The 19265-nt window shown below is 39.9% G+C and overlaps 1 protein-coding gene across 3 annotated transcripts in view; it reads right to left on the minus strand.

Annotated features, from left to right (window-relative positions):
• The window catches only part of SPPL3 (signal peptide peptidase like 3), a 149641-nt gene that overhangs the window by 19822 nt on the left and 110554 nt on the right, over window positions 1–19265 (minus strand). For all 3 annotated transcript variants that reach the window (XM_050923629.1, XM_050923630.1, XM_050923628.1), the window contains 4 exons: window positions 17502–17590; window positions 13314–13433; window positions 9601–9679; window positions 7633–7745 (listed from right to left, as the gene is read on the minus strand). In XM_050923629.1, coding sequence (XP_050779586.1) covers window positions 7633–7745; window positions 9601–9679; window positions 13314–13433; window positions 17502–17590 — 401 coding nt within the window. The remainder of the gene's footprint in view (window positions 1–7632; window positions 7746–9600; window positions 9680–13313; window positions 13434–17501; window positions 17591–19265) is intronic.

A 19265-nucleotide genomic window follows, 5' to 3' on the forward strand; every position in this document is an offset into this window, starting at 1 on the left:
CATGTATCAAAATAATCATCTTGGGAAAAACAACTTAGCTTTCTATTATGTAAAATACCCCTGAACTTTGGGAACAGCTCAGCCAACTGCCCTGGGCAAAAGATGCCAGGATTCATACAGTGGTGGTGTGCGCTAGCAGGAACTGCCATAACCTAGACTTTGTAGGTGCTGCGAACTGGCTATGGAGGAGAGAAAAGGCTCTATGGCAAATAAAAAGGGAGATATTGTCTGAGTTCAGAAAAACACAAGACAAGTTGGGTGTTTTCTCCCCTCCTTTCTGTCAGGCCGAGATCAATGGCCTGCCAGACTGATGCAAGCACACACTTGCACCATCTGTTTCGCTTTCTTCTGACAGAGAAAAAATATCAACTGAGAGTGGGTGGGCAAAACCAAAGTACACAGAGAGAAAGCCACTGGCAAACAGTGGTTTAAAGCATAGTAAATGCTCCTTTTGCATGCATTACTGAGCACTATAACTGTCACCTTTCCTCCTCAAAGCAGATCAGTTTATTAGAATCCAGTACTCAATTAACAGATAAACAGGAGACATGCAAGGAAATGTGACTGCAGTTTACCTACAATGGTAAAGCTAGAGAGCTTGCTTTCCTCACAAAGGCCTCTACAGGCCCTAGGGTTGCCAGGTGTCCAGTTTTGACCAGAACATCCGATTGAAAAGGGAGCCTGGTGGCTCCAGTCAGCATTGCTAACTGGGCTGTTAAAAGTTCACAGCAGGACTGGCAGACTCCCTACCCAGCTCCGTGCAGCTCCCAGGAAGTGGCCAGCATGTCTGGTTCCTATATGGAGGGGGGACCAAGGGAGCACCACAGCTCCCATTGGCCGGAAACTGTGGCCAATCGGAGCTATGGAGGCAGAGGCAGCGCGTGGAGCCCCCCGGCCGCTTCCCGGGAGCCACCTGAGGCAAGCACCACACAGAGCCCGCATCCCTCAACCCCTCCTGCGCTCCTACTCCAGCCCTGACCCCCTCCTGCACCCTCAATCCCTCATCCCTGGTCCCAGCCCAGTGGCCACACCTTCAGCGAGAGCCCTCACTCCCTTCTCCACCCCAACCACCGGCCCTATCCCAAAGCCTCCTCCCACACTCTGAACCCCCTCCTACACCTTAAACTCCCTGCCTCAGCCTGAAGACCACTCCCACACTCCTAACCTCTCATCCCTGAGCCTGGAGTAGTCCCCTCCTGCATCCCAAGCTCTTCATCCCCGGTCCCACCCCAGAGCCTGCATCCCCAGCTGAAGCCCTCACCTCCTCCTGCACCCCAATCCTCTGCCCTAGCCCAGTGAAAATAAGCGAGTGAGCGAAAGCAGTGAGGATGGAGTGGGGGCGGGGCCTCAGAGAAGGGATGGGGCAAGGGTGTTCAGTTTTCTGCTATTAGAAAGTTGGCGAGCCTAACAGGCCCTTCCCTGCTCAATATTACTCATGACTATTTAATTTATTTGGCTTTATACATCCTAAAAAGACACCTATACATACGTTCTAAGCACCCTTGACATAACTTAATTCTGATATAGTTACACTGGTCAATTTCCCCATGTAGACAAGCCTTGTGGGGCTTTATAAGTCAAAACCAACACCTTGAACTCTACCCAGAAATGTATAGGTAGCCACTGCAGATCACAGGGTAATGTTATACACTCAAGGTGAGCTACTCTGCTTAATCAATAGAACCCAACACACTGTGCCAGCTTCAGTTTCCAGGTGATTTTAAAGGTATAGCCCAAAGTAAAGCAGGTTTCTGTATTTAATCTTGAGATGACAAAAGGTATAGATGAGACATAACATCCATATTCAAAGGAATCATTATAACCTCATGGCCACCTATGTGATAAAAAGGTATTGCTTCTCTCTGATCTTGTAATGGCAGTTGGGAGACTAACCTAGTTTGTAAACCTGAACAAATGCCAGACACATCCTCAATTTATGGAACAGATATTCTCACCACCTCCTCCTAGTTACTTCCTCCAAATACAACCATCACCTCAGACTTTTCTGGACTGAGCTTCAATCAGCTAGCTCTCATCTAGACCCATCTATGTCAGCAACCAGACTGACAAAGATGAAGGAGATATAAGGCAACTAGATACTGTGAGAGTTGTCATTACAACCTTTTTAATAAACTTAACCAAAAATTGAAGATGGGACAGGGCAATTGTCAGTCAGACTGCCAGGATCAAGCTACGGTTTCTTGAGCAGCTGCTGCACAGTTTTCTTTAACTGAACTATGCAATCTGTACTCCTCTAAAGATGTGTTGACTATCTCCAACAATAGTCCAATACCTTTCCCACTGGCTTTTACCAGCCAGGAAGGACAACTGGCCCAAACACAAATTGTTGCATAAAGTACCCTCAACAGCTCAGGTACCTTAGAATGGTACCTTCCCAACAAAACTGGGAAGACAGTTTTGTCCCTCCTCAAGAATTTGCCTCATTCCCACTCAATTTAAGTGATTTTATCTGTAAATAAGAAAATTCCTCTCAACAGGAATTCCTCTTGAATCAGCAGCCCAGCAGAAAAAGCTAGGCTTAGCCAAGGCTTGTACTTCCTGAAATTTCTCCATTGGTCCCATGAAATCCCCAATTTGTTTCAGATGAGCTCCAATCCAGATGAATAATGATGTCATTGAGCACTATCAGCTTCAGAGAGTCCAGTACTACTATGGAGAGGAACTCCAGGAACTCAAGAGGAAACTCACAGTGCAATTGGTGACCAGCACAGTCAAAAATGAAAAAAATGAAGAATAATAGAGTATTCTATTAAAAGTCAATGTATTAACTTTTTTAAAACTGTAATGTGAAAAGTCAGTGCTAATTTTGACAGTCATTTCATTTTTAGCCACTTAGCTGGCAGTGTTTTGCATCAACCAGAGCATCAATATTAGGTTTGATATCCTGAGACAAAACCAATTTCAGTGTTGCTTGCAAATGTTCACCAGTGAGCCATGACCTTAACACAGATTTGTTAATCTTCATGGAAGAGAAAAACTGTTCACACAGATACATATATACACACACTTCCAAACATTGCCATTACCCTTGCGGAAGCAGAGAATAACGGGAAATCCTTGTTGGAAAAAAACTGGTAGAATTCTGGAATTCCAACATCTGTATACTTCTGCTTCACACTAAAGCTTCACTAACTTCATCTGCATTTCCTCTGCAACATGGTCAATTTCCACAGCAAATGGTGTGGGAAAAAGTTGAAAATGTGGTTCAAGTGCCTTGAAATCTTTAAATGGCACATCAAACTGTTTGTGTAAGTTAGAAATGATATCTGCAAATCCTTTCAAGGATTTGGGTTCAACTTTTCCTAAAGAATTCAGAGTTGAGAAATGGACCAAATTGTCAGCAGCCAGCGGTTTCCCCCACAACATAAGCTTGACTTTGAATGACTTAACACTGTCAGACATCTGTGTTATAACCTGTTTTCTGCCATGAAGTGTCAACTTCAGTGCATTCAGGTGATTGGTAACATCTGTTAGAAAAGCAAGGTTGCAGATAAAAGTGGAATCAGCAAGCTGTGGAACCTCCTTGATTCCTTCATGAAGATGAAAAACAATCTCCTCTCTAAGTGCAAAAAAATGCTTAAAAACATTTCCACAACTCAGTCGTCTAACTTCAGTGTGATACAGAAGTTCTCCATACTTGCTGTCCATATACTGACTTCAGTGGAGCCAGGATTTCACTCTAAATAATTAGGGACAAATCTGGCAAACTCCTGTTGAGACAGATCCTTTGAGGAGCTGAGCATGCCCAACCGGAATTTAGGACGTTCAGCTGGTACTTGGTATATTGCAGGATGTTGCACAAGTGAAGTTTTTCCTGAGTCAAACTCCTGAACCTCAGGATTTGATATATGATCAGTATTTAAAAACAAACAAACAAAACTCACTATCATAAAACAACAATTAGAAGACCTTTATAGCCTTTGTTCCCCTGAGGTGGAGGTTTCCTCATCAAATAAAGTTAGTGCATTTATATCTTCTAAATCTTGATGGAACATATCCATGAACACCTTATCAGCACACATTGCCACTTTAATGTCTTGTTTTGTAATTTCATAATGTCTTATATTTTGTACGTAATTTCCAACCAGCTTTAAGATATCTGCAGAAATGCATGGTAATACTGCTACTATGTAAACAGATACTTGGTGGTCAATTTTATAACCTAGAACTTCTTTTAACAAAGGATGGATTTTTTTCTACTGGGAGAGATAATGGATTTCTTCATTTCCTCTTTTCATGAACAGAACAGGCATCAACTACTGCTCATTTATCAATAGGACGAGGAAAACTTTTTGAACACAATCGTCTATATCCAGAAAGCTTCTTGGCTGGGCTTGGCATAGCCTATTCAACAACTGCAGAATTAATGCCTCAATATATTGTAAAGCATTTTCAGACGAGGAAAATTTAGGATGGACTTGCACCGGAACCTTTTTGAGGGCTAGCACCAGCTGCCCCCGCCACTTGGGCGCGTTCTCCTCGCTGAAGAACTTGTAGAGCTGTAGGCAGGCTCCTCGCAGGGCCCAGGACGGGGCAAGCGGGATCAATGGTCGGCCTGGTGCAGCAGCCGAGGACAACTGGAGGACAGCGGCAGCACCCGCCAGAGGCAGGATTCAGTGCTGGGGGGCAGCAGCAGCATCCCAGCACCCCCCGGTCTCTCCTCAGTGCCCGCCCCACACAGGGCCCTGAGGCCAGAGGGGTGTTCCTAGTCTCTGTTTGTCAGAGGGTGGAGATGGATGGCAGGAGAGAGATCAGCTGATCATTATCTGTTAGGTTCACTCCCTCTGGGCACCTGGCATTGATCACTGTCGGTAGACAGGATACTGGGCAGGATGGACCAGTATGGCCATTCTTATGTTCTTATAGGATTTCTATTTAAGTATGTACAATAGAGTACCTGAATTTGAACATATCTTACTTAAGATGCTGAAGTTAAGCCAATGCATAAACTTAAGTTCAATTAATAAAAACCTTAGTTTGTTTGCAGACAATTCAGAAACATGAAGAAGGCTATAATGACTGAATAGTTCATTCATAGTTCTGCTGTCAAACAAGCACCTTCTCCTGTTATGATGACAGCACACCCCTTCCCCAAAGTTCCCGACCCAACTCTGCCCAAATTCCAACCCCTTCCCCAAATACCCACCCTGGGCCCACCTCTTCTCCGCCTCCTCCTCTGAGTGCGCTGCATGCCCCCTTCTCCCCTCCCCTCCTGAAAGTCCTAAGCACCGCCAAACACTGGGAGGTAGGTGGAGGAGTGGAGACATGGCACACTGAGGGAGAGGAAGGAGGGGCGGGGTGAGGGAAGCTTGGCTGCCGGTGAGTGCAGAGCACCCACTAATTTTTCCCTGTGGGTGCTCCAGACCCGGAGCACCCACAGAGTGTGCATCTATGGTGGGCCACAGGAAATAGCTCCGCGGGCCATATGTGGCCGATGGGCCGCATGTTTGAGACCCCTGCTCTAACCTAAAACTTACATACAAGATTAAGACACTAATTAATCCAGTGCTGAGGTGGGACATCAACAACTCATGCTGGATGCTAACAACGCCATGGCAACCCTTCTTTGGTTTATGCTGTGTTGAGTACTTAGCTAAAAAAAGTCCTACACTGTCTCCCCAATACATGCACAGCTGGAGGCCTCTTACATTACTACGGTAATGTTACTTTATTGACAGCATCTAACACTATGGGGCCCTGGCCACAACTACCTTCCCTCAACCAGCACCAACTTGTTCTAGAGTGAATGCAGAAGACAGTAACTATTCTAGTTCACTAAAGAAACAGAGCTCTTTCTGCTTCCATCAACTTGCACATGCAAACCAAAACAAGTGGCTGGGCAGCAGCAGATTGTTCCATTAGCCTGTCTTCATAAGTATATATTGACAGAATGTGAATCAGGCCATCTAAAAGTGACAACACCTTTTAACACAACTACAAGAGAGATTACAGCAGTTAGAAAATGGATAAAATAGGCTATTCAATGTCTGTCCCCTTCCTTATCATCAGATTTTCTTCTACCAGTAGCAATTTCAGATTACTACTTAGATGACCAAGTTCAGTCTTGCAACCTTTGTCCTGAAGTATGAAACAAGTTATATCAAAGTGATTTCACTGAACAAACCTGAATACAACTTCAATTGCCTCACACTTCTCATTAAACATTTGTGTGGGTGAGGCTTTACCTTTTGCCAGCAGTATGGCACTTGAGGAAGGAAGGTGTTACTTAAGTGTCTTGACCTGTAAGTATCATAGTCTACATACATCAGTTCAAAAATAATCAACATGAATGGTAGGAATCAGCTAGAAATCAGAACTGACTTTGAGAGATGTCAGAAGGCCAAGCACTCTTCAGCTGCTTCCTGATCAAGAAACCACTTCACTAGATGAGATTAGGCAATGTAATCAGAGGCAGAAATGAGATTTTAATCTTTTGTCTGAGGAGGTATTTAATATCTCTCTGCCAGATAAACCGTTAAAAGCAAATCTCCTTACTGTTTAACAATGTATACTCAGAGAAATTAAGTCTTTATTTTGAAACAAAAATTCACGAACTATGATCTAAGGACCACTGGCGGTCAGGAAGCACTCTGATCTGCAGAAAACTATTTGGATACATGATGCTGACATTCCTCTTTGTTTTCAGCTGCTAAACTGCATTTAATGTATCTTCAGATATTTATAATCACTTTTCTAGCATTATTTTTCCATGTAACCAGTTGCTGAAGTTGCCACTGGGATGTTATTCTATCATGGACGTAAAAAGGGAGGTGCTCCAGATAATCACAAATGGGTGGGGAGAAGTCTATTGAGATGTGATCTACCCCATGAAAAGTCAGAGTTCGTAAATTTTACAACTATGTGAAAAACAAAATCAGGTCTACTATCCTTCGACTGTCTGACACTTTACTCGAGGTATGTCTCCAAGAGCAGGAAATGTTGATGTGTTAAACAAAATTAACACACTATCCCATTCATGACTATCATGAACATCTGTACAATTTACTCAAAATCAGAGGCACTGAAAAAAAGAGATACTCAGAGAATGAAGGAGGAAAGAATTGTGTGGAGTGATCACTTGTATATTTAAGCAGAAATCCCACTTTCTTAACTATTAACACTGAGGCTACAACTTTGTCACTCCTGGCCAGCCCAGCACGAACACCATTTGCTGGTGGAAGGCAGAGAGGAGTCAATACAGTCCCTTTTCCTCACACCTAGTAGAATCCTTCCATTACTGCTAGAAACTAATCATCTTCACTAGCTCACATTGATTTAAAGAGGCCTGTGCTGCTGCCCATTGCAATAGTTTTTCCTTAAAGGTATCCAGAAGTGTAAAGGAGTTCTCATTAGAAGGGTTAATTATAAAAATACTCTTCTGCAAACAGACAAAACCCCACCACATTACTGCAATGCAAGTTAAGTGAACAACTCCAGCAATGTGAGTTAAGTGAACAATTGCACAGACTCTCCATTAGCCTGCCACATATTTTACAAACGTTTGCGAAGTGCGGTCTAACATTTTACTTGTATGACTCAGGAAGGTATCAGGGTCCTGGCTTTGGCAGAAAATATATAAACTGGGACTTGACTCACATTTCACATACTTACCATCCATGAGGAGCCAGTGGCCAGTTAGGACCCAGATAAGGACAAGCATGACAGACAGGGAGAATGAGAGCAGCTCAGCAGCAGTGAAACGACCACAACAGCCAAAGGAAATCCTGGAAACAACACATCATATAAGTTCAAAGTTTTAATGCTTTAATATTTAAAAAACAGAAAAACCTCTGGCTCTGTTTGGACGAGGCTCATTAGCAGTAATATTCATGAAAGATGCCAGAGAGAAGTTCTCTTTGCCACAAAATAGGTACCAAAGACAGCAACAAAAAAGGCTTTCTCCACATTTAAATAACTTGCCTAAATCCTGAAGTGGTGGGATGAAAGAGTAAGTCTATATCCGTGCACATGGATTTAAATCCAAGCAGTTTAAAACAGTGATTTTAATCACTATTTAAATCAGCAAGCAGGATACCTTGATTTAAATCAATTTTAATCCTGTTTTACATTTGTATATAGTTATTTTCCTAAAGAAAGATTTATTCTCATTAGTAAATATTAAAACATGTTTATTTGCAACTAAATATAACCATTACACTAAATTTAGTGCTTCACTTTGCTAAACAGATACACTATATCCACACATTTATTTAAGCAATTATATAGTTTAATTTACATTTATTCAGATTCTTAATTTTTATATATTTTATGTTAGAAATTAGTAACAATGCATTTCATATTTACTAGATTCACTTTTTACTTGTGATTTGTATCTACTTGAATAGAAATTAGAATTCACTTAAAAATACATACAAAACCAATTTTAAAATGCTTTTTTATTAGTTAAATGAAGGTATTGGTAATGTGTTGGATACATAAAGTTTAGCACTTAAAGCTAATTACTAATCAAGTGAAGTTTCTGTAGTTGGGAAGTAGAAATTATTATTTCTGGTCATCATGTACTTCAAGATTTTAGAACTAGCAGATCTCATCCGCTCACAGCTAATTTTATTAATAAATTGGAAGAGGAAAACAAGCTCTCTTGATTTTTCAGTTCCCAATTGGTTTCTTAACTTTGAATTAACTAATCACTGAACTAACTGATTAAAGTGAAACGAAGAAAATATTCTCTCTGCATATACAAAGCAGAAGATAGTTTTATTTTAATCTCTCTATGTATCAAGTATCAAAAGTAGGTTTAGCACTTCAGCAAATGCTTGCTTCACGTGCTTAATCAGGTCAGAGGTCTGACTCTCTTTAAAACTTCAGCAGCAAACACGTACTGTTTACCTTAAAAAAACAAATGTACTATACTAAATTAAAATCTTTTAAAAATTAGGCCTTAACACAGGTTGTCATAATTTCAAATTTATTTTTAGAGAAGTTTATTCTAAAAATAAACCTGTATTTAATTTAAATAAACTGATTTAAATCACAAAAAATCAGCAATTTTTATCCATCCTGGTCTATGTCCATTTAATTCGTGGCTCTTCTGCTGAGACTGTTATCAGGGTTGACTATCAACTGGTACTGGATATGATGGTTTTGCAATACGGATTCCTGTCCGCAAGACTAGCAACTCATTTTAAAAAGGGCATTAAACAGCTGTCATTCATGTTAAGGTGGCTATTGCAAGGTCACTATAGTCTTTGAAACCTCTAGAGTTAATGAGCATAATGCAACTGTGCTAGCTTAATATAAAAGTCCAACCCCAGTTCCTAAGCACATTGAAATCTCACCCAAAGCAAGCCAAAACTTCTGAAAAACACTGAAGGACACTAATCCTCTGCAATAGTTATCATATTTCCCATGCTGGCAAGTGTGCATGATAGGCAGAAATTGTGCTTCCTAGCTTCAAAGTGGGAACATGGTTTTGGCAGAGAACCAGAACTATACAAACAATCTGCACTAGAGCCCTGGAGTTAGTGCTAGTAGCAAAAACCCCAGTTAAAAAAAATCCCATTAAGAGAAATAAATGCAGCATACAAAAGAAAAGCAAAAGATTTATCAAGTCCTTACTTGTTTTGAGGAGAACAAGGTCGTGTTAAATACTGGCACATGGGGAGCAGAAGGAAAGCAAAGGCTATTGTTGCAAGGACTAGAAAAAGAGAAAATGTAACATTAGTACATTCAGATCCACTTTCTACAGTGTGCAAACAGCTCCCAGTTTGAGAAAGCTTTGTGACAATATCTTAGTATATACTACAGCATTTACTAAAGGAATAACCATTTAAGGCCAAGATTTCTTTTGCAGGACTTTTATAAACGAAACGTGCAAATAAGTTTACACTTCATTTTACTATCAACTAATATTATACAATTAAAAAACCTCACAGAGGAAAACACACAGATAGCCATTTTTCTTAATAGTCTTCAAGCCACTTGGGGCCACATTCAGAGAAGCAAAATACTGTGTCCAATTCCAACAGTCAGCCATAATGGAAAAAGATACATTACAATTTGGTTATGAAACGCTCCCAAAATGCTGCATCCTATCAACACGGACTATTCTAAATCCTCCTAACACTGAAACACACGAATAGTCTCATTGACTTCAGTGACAGTACTCCCATGGGTAAACAAGCTCATGCACAAGTGCAAACGGTTAGGGCCTAAATAGGGTATAAACTCTGCTATAGGGTTATCTTCAGACCATCTAAACCTGTCTCACCTCAACCTATTGTCTTCATTGTATAATATTAGTTGATAGTAAAATGAAGTGTGAACTTATTTGCACATTTCATTTATAAAAGTCCTGCAAAAGAAATCTTAGCCTTAAACAATCATGTTCTAAGGGTAGATTTCAGGGCAGCATAAAAACTTCCCAAAGGAAGTCCTGTTGTAACTTCCTACATGTAAAGTTTCACTCATATCATATTTTGCAACTACCACCACATAATTCAATATAATGTTGAAGTTGTTAAATTACTTAGGGAGGAAAAAGTCTTTAATCCTACCAAAAGTAAAAGTGCTTGTTCATAGCAATGGGCCAACAGACAACTAAATGTGTTTCAGGGGAAAGGAAGATCTAAATTTATCCACCCTAATAATGATCTCCATGCTGATGTGTAGTTTCAATAGCAAATTCTGCAACATAAGGGACAGTATCCTCCATAAGGCAAGACCAATTAATAGAACAATAACCCCATCACAAAAATAAATGGCTTGAGGGAAATAATTGTTCCAATACCATTTACCCCATTAGATTCATCCAACAAGAATAAAACAGAAGAATCCACCACCACCCTCAATCTACACCCCCAAACATAATATAACCTATATATACACATTACATTGCAAATAAAGTGACAAATAACAGGAAAAAAAATCTGAAGATGAAAAGGGATTAACATGCTCCAATAAAATAACATCAAGGAAAGGAACAGTAGCCTACATAAAGCAGAGCTGACAAGAATCAACAATTAAGGGAAAGGGTTTATGACCCAAGTGCCATATAAAGTTACCCAATACTATGAAAAAAAATAGTTTTAACTGATGAGGTCATAGAAGGGTTTTTAAAATCCCCTCTTCACAGAATCAGCTTGAGGGTACAGGCTGACAATTTTTGCTGCGTGTAGCATATTCAAGGCTCTGCCAAACAGGAGCAGTGAAGCACCTTCTTACTGATATCTTGATCAGCAAACAGTGTTCTGAACAACTGCAGAAGTAGGGCCAAAAGGCCACTATAAATTTTTTCTGAAGTCCAATTGGTTGACATTTACTTGTATGCAAAAAAATCGAAGCTAAAGCAGTTTCTGAACTTTTAGAAGATGCAGCCTGCAAAGTTGAGAGGCTTGTTGGCCTGCAATGCATTGAGTTTAAAATATATTTGTAAGGCCCTAATCAATAAAAATTGGCGAAGGGAAATGTGGAGAATTAAGACTAGGTTACTGTTTTGTTATTTATGCATTACACTTAAAGGAAACTATCCCTATGCCAAGGAGTTTACAGTCATGGTTCGATAAAATTTGCCATGACATAGAAAGCAGGAACAGCCAAAAGGATGAAAATTTGAAGGGGTGGCACTACCATAGTACAAAGTCATATGGTTACTTATTTGCCTTTTATTTTATTTACAATGGTTACCAAGTTAAATTTTTATACACATTCATTCAAAATGTACAAAAATCCAAGTCATAGTAGTGCAGCATTGGAAGGGACCTTGAGAGGTCTTCTAGTTCAGCCCCCAGTGTTAAGGCAGGACCAAATATACCTAAAAAATCCCTGACAGGTGTTTATCTAACCTGTTCTTAAAAACCTCCAATGATGGAGATTCCACAACCTTCCTTGGAAGCCTATTTCAGAGTTTAACTATCCCTGTAGCTAGAAAGTTATTCCTAATATCTAACCTAAATCTTCTTGCTGCAAATTAAGCCCATTACTTCTTGTCCTACCTTCAGTGGACTTGGAGAACAATTGATCACTGCCCTTTTTATAACAGCTCTTAACATATAACCACCACCATCCACTAGCCAGCAATCTTGCCAAACAAGGAAAGTAGGCTAGTTTGGAATGATTTGTTCTTGACAAATCCATGCTGGCTGGCTATTCCTTATAACCCTATTATCCTCTAAGTGCTTACAAACTAATAATTTGTTCCAGTATCTTTCCAGTTATCCAAGTTAAGCTAAACTGTCTATAGTTCGCTGGGTCCTCTTTGTTCTCCTTTTTAAAGACAGTTACTATGTTTGCAGTTCTCCAGTCCTCCGAGACCTCACCCATCCTCCATGAATTCTCAAAGACAATCCCTAACGAGACTGCTTCAGCTAGTTCCATAACCACCTTAGGGTGAATTTCATCAGGTCCTGCCAACCTGAAATACATCTAACCTAACTAAATACTGTCTTTAACCTGTTATTTACCTATTTTGGCTTGCATTCCTTCCCTTCGTGTCGTTAATATTGGGTTAAGTATCTGGTCACAATTTACATTTTAAAGTCAAGAATGAAGCAAAATAGAAAGCCCTCAGCCTTCTTGATAACGTCCATTATCAACTCTCCTTCTCCCCTAAGTAGAGGACCTACAGTTTCTTTCATATTTCTTTTGCTCCTAATGTATCTATTGAACCTCTTTTTATTGTCTTTTATGTCCCTTGTTTGATGCAACTCATTTTGTGCCTTAGCCTTTCGGATTTTGTCCCAACCTGTTTGTGCTTTTCTTTTGACTTCATCCTTAGCAACATGTGCATGTTTTCACTTTTTGATTTTCAGGTCATTAAAAAGCTCCCCATGGAGCCAAACTAGCTTCTTACTATCTTTCCTATCTTTTCTTTGCATGAGGATAGTTTGCTGCCGTTGTCTTCAATATTTAACAAGGATAAACAACGAAAACAATAGGGAAAAGACCAAAAGAACGCTCTGAAATTAAATGCATTGAGGAAAAAGAAAAACAGAGTTAAACTGAGGAAGAAAAAGAAAAATATAAGTCTGGATTCTGAAGCTATCCACAGTTATGGGCATTAATTTATAATTTACACATGCATTTTATTTCTAAAAGTTCCTTCCACATCTCCCCAGAAAATTGGCCAATTTATCATTCAAATGATTTATCATACTCTTTAAAATAGTATAATTATACAAATACAACCCTTGAGAGTTGTCAGGTCATAACATTTTTCATATACTTGGATCACATGATCCATAAATGCATTTCAATTCGTAGTGACAAGACTCAGAATGCTTAATATTTCCTGTTTGAGACTGATGAACATGAACAGAAGAGAATGTAGTCACCTGCTGTGCATATCGTAAAGACTACTTGAACTGAATCAAAGAAGAAGAACATGACTAGGAGAGAAACAGACGCTCCAATCGGAAGGAACAGTGCCTGGGTGGAATCAATGGTCTGGATACCTGCAGGAGAAAGAATAGAACAGGCTTCATTTCTGGGATTTCTCAGCACATATACTAAAATAGAACATCCTATTCAGATCCTCTCCTAGTCTGTTTTTGTAGTCCATCTCCCAGTCGTTTCCAGGACTCTGTGGAGAATTTGGTCATTATACTGCTGACTGAAGAATACCGATTCTAAGATATCCATTTACTTTCAAGGAAATACATCAGGGCCCGGTTACAGCACTGAATGCAAAGACGGTTGTTCAACTAAGACTTATCACTCTCTCATAGGGACTGGGTGAAGAACAGGAGCAGACTTAGCCTGCTGTGGAGCCCAGGGAGAGGGATGGGTGGGGAATGGTGGTAGCCTCTGCTCAGGATGTTGTTTGTGACTATCAAGAAATGACAGCAGGTTTAGCATTAATCATGGTAATGTGATTCCCAATCCCATCTCATGTTTACCATACTATTTACCTTAACCTGTACAAAATCAGCGTTGTCTAAGATTTAAAGGAATGGTGTTATATCAATGGCTTTCAAACTTTTTTCTTACTGGTGACCCCTTTCATATAGCAAGCCTCTGAGTGCAACCCCCCATATAAATTAAAAACACTTTTTTATATATCGAACACCATTATAAATACTGGAGGCAAAGCAGGATTTGGGGTGGAGGTTGACAGCTTGCGACCCGCCATGTAATAACCTCGCGACTCCCTGAGGGGTCCCAAACCCCAGTTTGAGAACCCCTGAGATACTGCATCTGGATGAAATGTGTGCTTCCCCCATGAATTAAAGGGGAACAAGGCTGGAGGTGCAGATCTTGAACCCCAGCGTCTTTGGCATAATCCAGTACCCAGGCATGGGTGCCGGCGGTGACACACAGATGACCAGTAAAACGGCATCCCAAAGTCCTTAAAATCCTAAAAACTGCTACTACAAAAAACAAAATAATAGCTATATACAGAAATGAAACAGTCTTTCTGTATTTTAGAGAAGTGTGTCATAAGAGATGAAAGAACGGAAGAGGATTCAACTAGGACTATGTGATGATGAGAAGGAACCGAGGGCACAGTCGGTCTGCCCTGCCCTTTATTGCCTCGGACAAAACCATGAGGTGGAGCAAGGACACATGCATGGTCCAACAGACACTACTATTTTAAAAATCTCTGGCTCCAAACACATGCATATAACCCTCAGTGCAACACAATACAGATCATCACTCAAAGAACTATCTGGGTAAAGAAACAACACTCTTGATGAAAAACTGGTCCTCAATGCAATATTGACAAAACAGAATGTAATGGGTGCACAGCCAGTCTAACGTCACAGTTGTGTTCCCAAAATGATTACAAACATTGCTATGTGCAGAATCAGGTAGAATTACAGGATTTTAAAGGTGAGATTTTAAGGCTGATGTAGCATATACCATAGTGCATAAGAATGATTGTTTTAATTTTGGAAGTTATGTTTGAATCGATTGCTCACTCAGATATATTGGTATCATTAGTCAAGATTTCTATGCTTCAAAACACATTAAGTCCACATTAAATCTTAAACCAACAACTTAGTTTTCAGTCACCAACATTTCAGTGTCCTTACCTAAAAAAGCATCAGAAGGTAAGACCTATCAATAATAGCCACAGAAGCAATGTCATCCACATTATATAATTTTTTACTGTAAACCCCAAGGATCTGTAATTTCAAAGCAGCTAGCATAGTCAAACAGAAAAATTAAAGAATCCAGTTGCTTTGAATCTAGAAGTTACCTTGGATGATATAAAGTGGTAGCAGCATTATACTATAAATAGACATTGTGGTGATGTGAGGTGTTGGGACCTATGAATTCCCGAGTTCTAATTGTGGCTCTAATAATTACCTTGTTCAAGGCAAGAGAACAATTTGTGTGCATTTCAATTTCCCATATTACAATGGTTACATACCATAACCCACCTAAAAGGGTTGTTATAGGAATTAATGTTTATAAAGTGCCCTGAAGATGGAAGGCATTTGTACAAGTACTAAGCATTTGTAATAATGTGTAGAAAGATGTTGTTGATTTTGTGAAGGCCAAAACTATAACAGGATGCAAAAAAAGAACTAGATAAGTCCATGGAGGACAGGGTCCATCAATGGCTATTAGCCAGGATGGGCAGGGATGGTGTTCCTATCCTGTTTGCGAGAAGCTGGGAATGGGCAACAGAGGATGAATCACTTGTTGATTACCTGTTCTGTTAATTCCCTCTGGGGCACCTGGCATTGGCCACTACCAGAAGACAGGATACTGGGCTAGACGGACCTTTGGTCTAACCCAGTATGACCACTCTTATGTTATGACATAGAAGTTGCAAGGCATCTGAAACAGCCTTCTCAGGGCTTGCTATCAACGCAGTGCTCCGATCAACTGTAATCTATCAGGAAAGCGGTCAGGCAGCTTCTGAGAGAGTGTTTTTCTGTCCTCAAACGCCTACATGTTAAGAGCTCTGCAGGGAACACTTCTTCCTTGGAGCTGTAATGCATTAGGATGAAATGTAGGCAAGGCCATATCATGATTCACATAAAACATGTTTAAGGCCTAAACTTAGGCAGACAGCTGACCATTATTCTGAGAGAAAAACACATAGCTCCAAACAAGATAAAGAAAGAAGCTCCCTCTTCTTCTCTTGTGGTACAATAAAGCACTATGAAGAAAAGTGTCTTTGATGCTCTCCTGAGTATCAATGGATTAAACTAATTTGGAATATGGCACTCTTATTTCAGAATAAGAGTATATATACACATAATGAATTCATCAGAAATAGTTATTCCAAAATGCCTCCCGAGGTAGCCAGGCTCTTTAAATATTTGTTTTACTTCTTCATCTGTTATTAGGAGTCACTATCAAGAATGAAAGTACATGAAGGCTCTTCAGGTATAGAAAGAAAATGGGCAACAAGGATGAGACTATATTAAAAAACCAGAACATATGTCAGAGCATGCACAGCTAGTATCACTCCCTAAACCCCTTTGTCTCAGATGCTACATTGATGTGGAACATACAAGTACATGAATAAATGTGAAGTAAGTTCCTCCAAACTGAATTGCTTAACAGCAGACAAGGGTGCCGCCCTGAAAGTAATATCTTTTAAAATCAGAGCTATATACACCACAGACCTTGACTAAATTACTGTGTCAGAACACTTAATTTACCAATCTCCCTTAAAATGTGAATATCTGGCCTATGTGGGGTATTGTAAATTATGTTTTGGAAGCCTACTGACTCAAAGTTTTACATTCTGTAAAGAACAGAGAAGGGACTCAAAGTCAAACTCTTTTAAGCTCCAGGGAGCAATAATAAAGCCAAGGAGTTCAGCGCATCTTGCTAGGGCCCATCCCATTTTAGCAGAGCAACTTATTTGTACCTTAAATAGCACCCAAAGCCCATGTGAAGTTAGATTTTTATTCACTCACCCCCTTTTTGCTTTACGAACGAACTCCATATTTTAAAGAGGACATGGCAGCACTGCACATTAACTCTCAACCTCTAACCATTTACGTGAAGACACTCAGGTTGGAATACAGAATCACGCAACACAGCGTTACCGCTTTGCCAAACAAGACCAGATTTTGAAGTGTGGACTGGGATTCAAGAGATCTGGGCTGTAGTCTCAGTTCTGTCAGCCTTCCTGTGTGTCTTTGGACAAGTTATTTGACCTCTGTGTCTCAAGGTTTACTTATTGGTAAAACTGAATAATATTTCCCCATGTCTTAAGTAAATTTGAGAGAAAATTCATCAGTGCTTGTGACATACTCAGGTACTTTACAGTGATGAACACCACAGAAAAGCATGTAATTTAATTACAATCTATTTGTAATACTAACTGTTCAAAAGAACTAAGAAGAGAAGTCTTCCACCTCTATCACAACTGTGAAGCATGCAACAGCATACATATGAATGTTCTGAACTCTTAGTGTCCATGGGCATGTTTGATAACAGCACTACGCGGCTCACAGTTCATAAGTCTGCACCTCAGATCGGCCTACACAGCATACTAGCTTGGCCAATGGGAAGACAGGAAGGACTAACGTGAGCAGCTGGAGAGTACTTACTGTTATTGGTGCTGTTGCCATTGAAAGACCCAGGTGAGCTGCTGCTGTCTTTCTCTTTGTCTTGATTCTCAAAGTCCATGTTAAGAGACCTGCAAGAAACAAAGCAAACTCTTAATACTCAAGTTTCAAACTCCCATTGAGGTTCATTGTTTGTTTTATAGTTATTTCACAGATAATCGAGAGGATACATAATACCAGGGTACAAATATATAGTAATGACAGAATAGCTTGCATTGTTGGAATGGCATTATATGCAAAAGAAAGCAGAGTCAAATATAGTAAAAATCTTAATTAATCAAACACTACAACAATCTCTACTGATGGAAATGCCATGCTTGAATAATAAGAGCATAGCAGTAGGAATAAGCAACTGACCACCTGACCAAGAAGTGACCGTGATAGAGAAATACTCAGGGAGATTAGAGAGAATGTAGGGTGGGGGGGAACCACACACACAGAAAACCCAATAATAATGGGGGATTTTAACTATCCCAGTACTGACTGGGAACATGTCACCTCATGACGGGATGCACAGATAAAATTTCTAGACATCATTAATGACTGCTTCTTGGAGCAGCTAGTCCTGGATGCCACAAGAGGAGAGGCAATTCTTGATTCAGCCCTAAGGGGCGGACAGGATCTGGTCCAAGAGGTGAATATGGCTGAACAACTCACTAATAGCAAACATAACAAATTTTAACATCCCTGTACGGGGGAAAATACCAAAGAAATCCTTAACTTCAAAAAGGGAACTACACAAAAAATGAGGCAGCTAGTCAAACTGAAGTTAAAAGGAACAGTCACAAGAGTGAAATGCTTGCAAGCTGAATGGAAACTTTTTGAACACACCATAGTAGAGGCTCAGACTATATGTATAACCCAATAAATAAAAAAAGTAATACGACTAAAAAATGCCATGATGGCTGAACAGAGTAAAGAGGCAGTTAGAGACAAAAAGACATCCTTTAAAAATTGGAAGTCAAATCCTACTGAGGAAAATAGAAAGGAGCATAAACTTTGGCAAGTCAAGTGTAAAAGTATGATTAGGTAAGCCAAAAAACAATTTGTAAAACAACTAGCAAATGACAAAAACTAACAGTAAAAATTGTTTTATGCACATCAGAAGCAAGAAGCCTGCCAAAATCAATTAATCAGTGGGGCCACTGGATGATTGAGGTGTTAAAGGAGCACTCATTAAGACAAGGTGGCTGTGGAGAAGCTAAATTAATTCTTTGCATCACTCTTCACTGCAGAGTATGTGAGGGAGACTCCCACACCTGAGCCCTTCTTTTTAGGTGACAAATCTGAGGAACTGTCCCAGACTGAGTTGTCAACAGAGGATCTTTTGGAACAAACTGATAAATTAAACAGTAATAAATCATCAGGACCAGATGATATTCATCAAAAAGAGTTCTGAAGGAACTCATATATGAAACTGCAGAACTACTAACTGTGGTATATTAGCACTGTACCAGATGACTCAAGGATAGCTAATGTAATGTCAATTTTTTAAAAAGGCTCCAGAGACAATCCTGACCATTACAGACCAGTAAGCCTAACCTGAGAATCAGTCAAATTGGTTGAAACTGTAGTAAAGAATAGAATTATCAGGCGCACAGATGAATAAGATATGCTGGGGAAGAGTCAACATAGCTTTTATAAAGGGAAATCAGGCATCACCAGTCTATTAGAATTCTACAAAGGGGTCAACAAACATATGGACATGGGTGAGCCAGTGGATACCAATGTACCTGGACTTCCAGA

Source organism: Gopherus flavomarginatus, chromosome 15, assembly GCF_025201925.1.
Source record: "Gopherus flavomarginatus isolate rGopFla2 chromosome 15, rGopFla2.mat.asm, whole genome shotgun sequence".
NCBI classification, from domain to species: Eukaryota; Metazoa; Chordata; order Testudines; family Testudinidae; genus Gopherus; species Gopherus flavomarginatus.